Here is a 9,158-nt window from a genome sequence, read left to right as displayed (position 1 = left end):
CTATAGGTTGATTTTTGGTGCAAAAATAGGCCTAAAACTAAGATATATACATGTATTTTCCTGTGAGCTGGGGGGGCCACCGCCTAGGTTGGCCCCCATGAAGCTCCGCCACTGGCTGTGTCCATGCCCGGTGGCCGGCTGTGCTCCCTAGAGTGTTGGTTCAGTCGCCGGCAAGGTAGAGTAGGGCATGAGACACGAGCCGTCTCACGGGACTTAAGGCACCGCCGTCTCCTATGCCCTACTTTTTCTCGTCGGAGCCTGAAACCTGAGCGATGCCGATGGACGCCAGATCAGTGAAGGATCCGTCTTGGAACGAGCCGGCGACATCCACCATGAGGCGGTTGCGACGCCCGGATTACTGCACCATATGGGACGCCGAAAAGTTCGAGGTGCCGGTTAGCCCGGGCGTTTGATACCCGTTTGAGGCGCCCGTCTGGGTAATTTTGTGATCGGGCCGTCCGTCCAAACGTTTGAGATGGGTTTGAGGCCCCCGACCGTAGACGGGTTTGAGCGGGTGCTTGTGAATTGGTAGGCGGCAAACTTTCTTCACCGATGAAAGTTCTTGTGAACTCTTGTTCAAAAGATGACTCCTTTTTGCTTAGCACCTTTTATTGGATCTTGGCCGATTTCCTTCCAACTCTCGCAAATCAACGTGTCCTCAACTTGGCTATATGATCCTGTGCGGATGCGTTTCCGCCTCTTTTGTGCTTCGGCCTTCTAGATGAGCTCGTCGATAAACAACAATGGCCCCGCGGAAATGTCGACCTCTTCTTCTTCATCTTCACAATACAAGTCATCATCTGCATGCAACGAGTTGCCATGGTCGTCCTGAAGGAAATATGCCCTAGAGACAATAATAAAGTTGTTATTTTATATTTCCTAATTCATGCTAGAATTGTATTGATCGGAAACCTAAATACATGTATGAATACATAAACAAATCCCGTGTCCCTTGTAAGCCTCTACTAGACTAGCTCGTTGATCAAAGATGGTTAAGGTTTCCTAACCATAGACATGTGTTATCATTTGATAACGGGATCAAATCATTAGGAGAATGATGTGATGGACAAGACCCATCTGTTAGCTTAGCATATTGATCGTTTAGTTTATTGCTATTGCTTTCTTAATGTCAAATACATATTCCTTCGACTATGAGATTATGCAACTCCTGATACCGGAGGAATACCTTGTGTGTTGTCAAACGTCACAACGTAACTGGGTAATCATAAAGATGCTCTATAGGTATCTCCAAAGGTGTTTGTTGGGTTGGCATAGATCGAGATTAGGATTTGCCACTTCAAGTATTGGAGAGGTATCTCCGGCCCTCTCGGTAATACACATCATAAGTTTGCAAGCAAATGACTAAGGAGTTAGTCACGAGGTGATGTATTACGAAACAAGTAAAGAGACTTGACGGTAACGAGATTGAACTAGGTATGAAGATACCGACGGTCGAATCTCGGGCAAGTAACATACCGATGGACAAAGTGAATTACATATGTTGTCATAACGGTTCAACCGATAAAGATCTTCGTAGAATATGTAGGAGACAATATGGGCATCCAGGTTCCACTATTGGTTATTGACTGGAGAGGTGTCTTGGTCATGTCTACATAGTTCTCGAACCCATAGGGTCCGCACGCTTAACGTTCGATGACGATATAGTATTATATGAGTTGTGTGATTTTGTGACTGAATGTTGTTCGGAGTCCCGGATGAGATCACGGTCATGATGAGGAGTCTCCAAATGTTCGAGAGGTAAAGATTGATATATAGGACGATGGTATTCGGACACTGGAAGTGTTTCGGGGTTACGAGGTACTTATCGGGTCAACGGAAGGGGTTCCGGGCACCCCCGACAAAAGTTATGGGCCTCGTGGGCCAAGAGGGGAAACGCACCATCCACAAGAGGCTGGTGCGCCCCCCATATGGGTCGGACTAAGGAGGGGAAGGAAAGGGGAGAAGGGAAATAAAAGTGTGGATTAGGATTCCCACTTCCTTCCCTCTCCCCCCTCTTTCATTCTCCCTCGATTAAATATGGCAAGGGGGCGCCACTTGGGAGGACCCCAAGTAGGATTCGGCCTACTTGGGGCGTCTCCTGGTAGCCTCCCCTCTCCCTCGCACCTATATAAATGTGGGGGGTGGGGGTGCCCTAGCACACACCAGATCAATTGTTAGCCGTGTGCGGCGCCCCCCTCCACCGTTTACACCCCCGGTCATATTTTTGTAGTGCTTAGGCGAAGCCCTGCGGAGATCACTTTACCATCACCGTCACCACACCCTCGTGCTGGCAGAACTCATCTACTACCTGTCTTGCTAGATCAAGAAGGCGAGGGACGTCACCGAGCTGAACGTGGAGGTGTCGTACGTTCGGTACTAGATCGGTTGGATCGCGTAAAAAGTTCGACTACATCAACCATGTTGTGAAATGCTTCCGCTTACGGTCTATGAGGGTACGTGGACATACTCTTTCCCTCGTTGTTGTGCATCTCCATGGATAGATCATTGCGTGTGCGTAGAATTTTTTTTGTTTTCCATGCATCGATTCCCATCAGTCATATCAGAGCCAGGTCTATGCGTAGATGATATGCACAAGTAGAACACAAAGAGTTGTGGGCGGTGATAGTCATACTGCTTACCACCACCGTCTTATTTTGATTCAGCAGTATTGTGGGATGAAGCGGCCCGGACCAACCTTACATGTCCACGCAAATGAGACCGGTTCCATCGACTGACATGCAACTAATTTTGGATAAAGGTGGATGGCGGGTGTCTGTTTCTCCTAGTTTAGTTGAATCGAATTTGACTACGGCCGGTCCTTGAAGAATGTTAAAACAACAAACTTGATGAATCACCGTTGTTGTTTTATGCATAGGTAAGAACGGTTCTTGCTAGGAGCCCGTAGGAGCCACGTTAAACTTGCAACAATAAAGTAGAGGATGTCTAACTTGTTTTTACAAGGCATGTTGTGATGTGATATGGACAAGATATGATGTGATATATGTTGATGTATGAGATGATTATGTTTTGTAATATCGACAACCAGCAGGAGCCTTAGGGTTGTCTCTTTATTGTATGAAGTGCAAGTGACATGTGATTGCTTTACTTTATCACTATGCGTTAGCGATAGTTGTAGACGCAATAGTTGGCGTGACGTCCTCGACGCAACGATGCTACGATGGAGATCAAGGCGTCATGCCAGTGACGATGGAGATCATGACAATGGAGATCATGACAATGCTTTGAGATGGAGATAAAAAGCACAAGATGATGGCCATATCATGTCACATATTTTGATTGCATGTGATGTTTATCTTTTATGCATCTTATTTTGCTTAGAACGGCGGTAGCATTATAAGATGATCCCTTCACTTAATTTCAAGATAAAAGTGTTCTTCCTGAGTATGCACCCGTGCTACAGTTCATCGTTTCGAGACACCACGTGATGATCGGGTGTGATAGACTCTACGTTCACATACAACAGGTGTAGCACAGTTTTACACATGCAGAATACTTGGGTTAAACTTGACGAGCCTAGCATGTACAGACATGGTCTCGAAACACTGTAGACCGAAAGGTCGAACATGAGTCATATAGTAGATATGATCAACATAGAGATGTTCACCATTGATGACTACCCCATCTCACGTGATGATCGGACATGGGTTAGTTGATTTGGATCATGTATCACTTAAATAACTTGAGGGATGTTAAATTAAGTGGAAATTCATTAGTAGTTTGATTAATTGAACATAAATTGATCATGAACTTAGTCTTAATAAGTTTTTGCATATCTGTGTTGTAGATCAATAGCTCGCAATATAGCTTCCCTATTTTTGATATGTTTAATAGAGAAAAATAAGTTCAAAGATGATAGTAGCAATGTTGTGGACTAAGTCCGTGCACTACAAGAAATATGTCAACTTGTGACCCTCACTATTGGTCTCTGAAAGGTCATAGTTTTGCATTTGCGACCTTTTTGTGACCAAAACCAGAAGGTCAAAAGCTGACGGTCGTAAACTGAAATTATTGACCTTCTGTAAAAGGTCGTTGGTTCCACGACCAAATTTTTGGTCACTAGCAACCTCCCCAGGCCATGTAGGCATCCAGCGTGGCAAGCTGATGTGGCACAAGATTCAGCCTGGTCCAATTCGGTTTTCTACATGGGCCTAGCCCAACAATTCGGCCTTTTTAATGTATTTTTTCTATCAATTTTTGATCGGCTTCATGGGCCAAGCCCAACATTGCAGCCTTTTTATTTTCTAGGCCTTCGGCCTTTTTGCTTCCATTTCTTATTTGGGCCTTTTTAAAATCCATTTTGGACCAGGTGTGTTTTCTTTTGCTCATCCAATTAGGTCCCACTTGTCAGTTTTCTTTTGTTTCTTTCCACTAGTGAAATGGGACCAGATGTGTTGTTTAGGTGCCACACGTCAGTTCTCTATTTGTGCAACAACCAATAACTTGATTCAAACAGAGCCAATAACACATAAATTTTCAAACAACAACCAAATCATGGCAGGTAGTTTACAATCATGGCAGTACAATCAGCTATTGAAATATAGAATACAGCTAAATATTAACATGTCCAGATCCAGAGAGCTAAAACACATTGTTGGGTGCGAGTTTTCTTTAGGATTCTACTCCTGTAGTTCCTTGTACATCAACTTTTGACGAATTAAGGCCAAAATCTGCGAGTTATAAATCAAAAAAGTTAGGAATATAATCAAGTGAAGCCATGCATATAACATTCTCCTAACAATGAAAAATAGTTGCAGAATTTGAGATCTAATAAGAAACCATGCATATAGCATTCTCGTAACAGCAAGACTGAGATATATTTGGGAAGGGAAAATGACAAGTATCAACCTAGTGCAAGATAACACAACAACTATGTCAAAGTTATTCAGATTTCCTGATGTGTGTGTCACATTATACATGCATCAAGCATCAGGTGACCAAGCAAACTATTCTGGAATAGATACAAAACAAGCATGTATTGACCATCCTACTGGTAGCAAGTACATAAAGGTAATCACTTAACAAGCAGCGCAAACATGAACGAGTCACATAACTAAGTACAATCCAATATCCCAGCTGAGAGCGAACATGTATTTGTCATTTCAGGATTTCAATACATGCACGACAGAGAGTGGTGCTCTGTTCTTACCATGGCACAAGCGAGAGATGTCCCCGACGATGCCCTGCTTCTCCAGTTCGCACTAAGGCTCAACCAGCTCCGCGGTGTGGATGATGCCCCCTCCTTCCTCCATCCAGAAGGCAGGCCACGGACTAGGAAGCCCTGCATATTACAGTTTGCACAAGTTGGGAGAAATACAAGGAACTGGTATCAAGCAGAGCACACGTTGAGAGAAAGTTACGGTCCAGGAGCCGACCTTCCAAGGGAGTAGCATGATGCGTCGTCACGGTGCCTTCATCTGGAGTTGCAGGCCGGAGCTGTGAGCTACTGCTTTGCTTCCCCACATAGCACGCCTAGGTTCTCCTAACATACCAACCCAAAAGACAAAAACATGATTAGGGAGCTGGTACATCAGAAAAGAAATCGATGCACGAATGACATACACAACTAAAAAAATAAAATCAGTATTTCACATATTATTAGAATTGCATATTAGATGTCTGCAAGATAAGTGTTGCTTCATATAAGATGTTTAGTGATTTAACAATCAGTATGCTGCAGGAAATTTTGTTTGCCATGTCACCCAATGTATACTATCAAAAATAGAAATTATTCACTGTTAATGCACTTGAGCTATAAGATAACCGACTAATGTTCTGTCCCATTGAGATGATTTTAGCCCTTCACATGATGGTTCACTGTTATCCATGTTAGCACATCAGGCTTGGAGCTTACGTATATAACAAGAAAAGTAGATTAAGCAATGCATCCAGATAACACAAGGAGGCAAGCACTAGTAAATCTTGACTCTCGTGCCACTACATGTACATAACAAGTATTTGACACATTCCTGGAAGCATGCAAATACAGGCAATATTATTTGTCTAATGAAATACATGACATATTCTCCTTGCGTATTCTCCAATTAAACACTTGACGGTGGCCAGAGCGAAACAAACAAAGGGAGAGACAAGTCTTCACCTTGCAACAAGGGGACTCATACCCAGCCAAATCGGAACAAATTGAACCCGCAGCAGCAACTTCTATATAAAACATTTGCTCAAAACGATGCTCAAGAGGAAGACACACTTTCTCAACATCGCATTCCAATCATATAGACCAAATTGCAAAAATAAGATCAGTGGATAAAATCGTAGTCTAGATCACGCCGCAAAAAACATCAAAATCATAGAACATATAGGTTCCATCATGATTTTAAGAAACATTGCGCTAGAGAAGTAGGCTTGCAATGCAAACTTTCTGCAAATGGTTGCAAAACAAACCACCAACAATCAGAAGAATGAGCATGTTAGTTAGACTGTATGTGCCTACACACACAAAATTCAAAACTATAACTAAGGCGAGAGGGGAAAGATATGGGGGCAGTAAGTGTCGACGAAGGACTCGACCATCTCCCTCCGCTCCTCCTTAGTCTTCCTCACCCGTGGCTTATTCTCCTGCGCGTGCACGCAACACTGCCCCATTCCTTCAGACAACCAGACAAGATGTGCACAATTGCCGTATTGCTATTCAACATACAAAAGATGCCTGCCAGGAAGACGAAATCAAATGAATAAGAACCCCACATAAACAAAGAGGCTGAACAATGATTCTACAAAGTATTACCTCCGGTCATAAATAAGTGAACTAAAACCAAATCACTTATTTATTAATAGAGGGAGTGATATTCAACTTCTGTAGTCAAAGGAGACCCGTAAACTCATTGCACACAGTTGCAAAAGCACATTATGCAATAGTAATACAGCGTCAGTGTGGGTGTGTGTGTGCTGCGGTTACCTACAGATCCTACTAAGCGAAGCCGGCAGTCAGGTTGTTGGTTTGGTACTTGTCGAACTAACAATCTATGGATTTTGTAGTCTAAATGAGATGTTATTGTTGCTGAAGTGCGTGAAACAAGCAGAAAGCCTGACGAGGTAATACATCGGCTTCAATGGTTCATACTAGCTGCTTCAGAACAAGTGATGCCTCTTTACTTGTTTCTGTGTAGTTAGATGACTTGCAATAGCTTTGCTAGATTGTTGTTTCTACCTAGAGATCCGTACACAGGTTTGGATCCCATATAGTAAAACATGCATGTACTAACTTGACATCTAATAGAAAACCTGCATTTTTTAATTTCTTCTGATAGTTTTCGTTTCAAAAGCGTTGCTTCAAGTATGTTTTGCTGTACAGATGTACGCCATGCTAGAGCGGATAAGCCCAAGGACAAGGAAGCTCGAACTGTTTGCTAGAATGCATAACACGCATACAGTCAGACCAAGAAGGAAAACAAGCATATGAGATGGGAGGGGGTGGTTACCATCCTAGCGCGCTCGCCCTTCTCCTAGATGGCGTCATCCTTGAGCACCCTCTCCATCTGCTCAACCACAGAGACGGCGAGAACATATCAGGAAGACGTCGCGCTGATCCAGCCACGGAGAAGAGAACTGACTGGGGGCGGTCGGGCGGAGTACCTCGGGGACGGACGACGGGGCTGACGCAGGGGAGAGGGAGAGGGCGGGTGGATCTCGTCGGGGTCCACCGCGCACTCTGCGAGGATCCGGCAATGCAGCAGCACGTCGTCGGCCTTGTTCACGTTGAGGTCGGGGAGGTACACGTCGACGAGGACCACCGCCCTGGCCTCCTCCGGCCCCCTCGCGACACCATCGCTCGCCCGCCACTTGGCCAAGCCCCGCGGGTAGAGGCCCGCGCACCCGCCCACGTCGTCGGGGAGCAGCGCAAGGGGCGCGGCCCCGTAGGCGGAGAGGGAGCAGGGGCACGAGTGGGCAGAGGGATCCGGAGGCGGGTGGCGCATGGCCGTGACGTCGTGGCTGCGGCGGGGGAGGGAACTCTGGCAACGGAGGACGGGGCGGCGGCGGAGGACGGGACGCTTGGATTAGATCTGGATCGGGGAGAAGTGCGGAGTGGATTTTGAGAGCGCCGATGGGTGGGTGAGAGCGCCAGCGGAGCCCGGGAGCGAGGTTTGCCGGTGGGTGAGAGAGACGTCGTCGTCGATCTGGATCGGGGAGAAGGGGAAAGAGAGGCGGCGGCGGGTGTGTTCTCAGGGAGAGGGGGAGAGAGAGGCGGCCGCGGGCTGCTAGGGTTTGGATTGGGCTGTTGAGAGGTGGACAGTTTACATCGACTACAATGGACGGTTCAGATCAGCTACAGTAGGGGTGATCCGTGGGAAGAGTCCTGATTGGCTGAGAAAATCTATGATTTAAAATAGTTTCCTAGTAATAAAAATAGAGGGGTTTTGGAAAGCAGCTATCAAAATATTCTGAAAAAGGGAACTCGCAAATTTTCGCTCAAGTTAGACTAGATTTTATGGGTGATCACCAACTTGTATGCATTTCTGATATTTCTAGCTATTTTTAATCATTTTTCAGTGCCCGAAATGAGGTTTTTTTGTGAAGAACCTACGAAAGAATTGTTGCAAAATTGAACCAAATCATTTTTCTAATATACTAGGCCATATTTAATGCACAATTGATCAAATGGTTGGGTGTCAAAAGTTTTGAGCCACCTCTGGTTAAAAAGACCAATTTTCACCGATTTAGTAGAAAACAGGTCAAATTTGAACTGCAGCTACCTCATAGTTTTCTCTTTATTTTTTCCAAAAATCATTTATAGGTAAAAAAGTATCTATTTAATCAGATAAACACCAAAAAAACTCCAATATTCAACAACTAGCTAGGAACGGTCATGCCCGCCGTTTTGACCGCATTTTGAAACGGGCATAAAAAATTCAAAAAAATCAAAAAATTGGGAAACCTTCGCATTGTGTCACTATATATGACCAAGTTTCCAGGAAAAATAATAAATTTGTAATATGGCAATTATTTTATAAAAGTGTTCTCAGAAATGAGCTATCACGCGTGAAGATTCAGGGCTTTCAAGCCAAATGATCAATCTTATGGCCACATTCATGGCATAGTTTGTTCAAATGATCTCATATTGTGCACAAGGGTGCATGTTGGAATGGCAAACAATGTTGCCTAAGGAAGTTTTCATTTTCTTT

General features: G+C 44.6%; 1 protein-coding gene across 2 annotated transcripts; it reads right to left on the bottom strand.

Annotated features, from left to right (window-relative positions):
- Positions 1-4,548: 4,548 nt before the first annotated feature.
- On the bottom strand, positions 4,549-8,207 carry LOC119332222. Of its 2 annotated transcripts, XR_005160858.1 has the most exons (6): positions 7,612-8,207; positions 7,458-7,514; positions 6,580-6,685; positions 5,394-5,500; positions 5,168-5,299; positions 4,549-4,688 (listed from the first exon to the last, which is right to left on the bottom strand). XR_005160858.1 is itself a non-coding variant. In XM_037605407.1 (3 exons), exons 1-3 carry the CDS (start codon positions 7,950-7,952, stop codon positions 6,664-6,666), a joined length of 420 nt encoding a protein of 139 aa, XP_037461304.1. In that variant the 5' UTR covers positions 7,953-8,207; the 3' UTR covers positions 6,137-6,663. The 2 variants fall into 2 exon arrangements, 1 of the variants encoding a protein (XP_037461304.1); XM_037605407.1 differs by lacking the exons at positions 4,549-4,688; positions 5,168-5,299; positions 5,394-5,500 and having other exon boundaries at positions 6,137-6,685.
- Positions 8,208-9,158: the final 951 nt, after the last annotated feature.

Source organism: Triticum dicoccoides, chromosome 7A (genome assembly GCF_002162155.2).
Source record: "Triticum dicoccoides isolate Atlit2015 ecotype Zavitan chromosome 7A, WEW_v2.0, whole genome shotgun sequence".
NCBI lineage: Eukaryota > Viridiplantae > Streptophyta > Magnoliopsida > Poales > Poaceae > Triticum > Triticum dicoccoides.
Note: the sequence above shows the minus strand (reverse complement) of the source record. Positions and strands in the feature narration are given on the sequence as shown.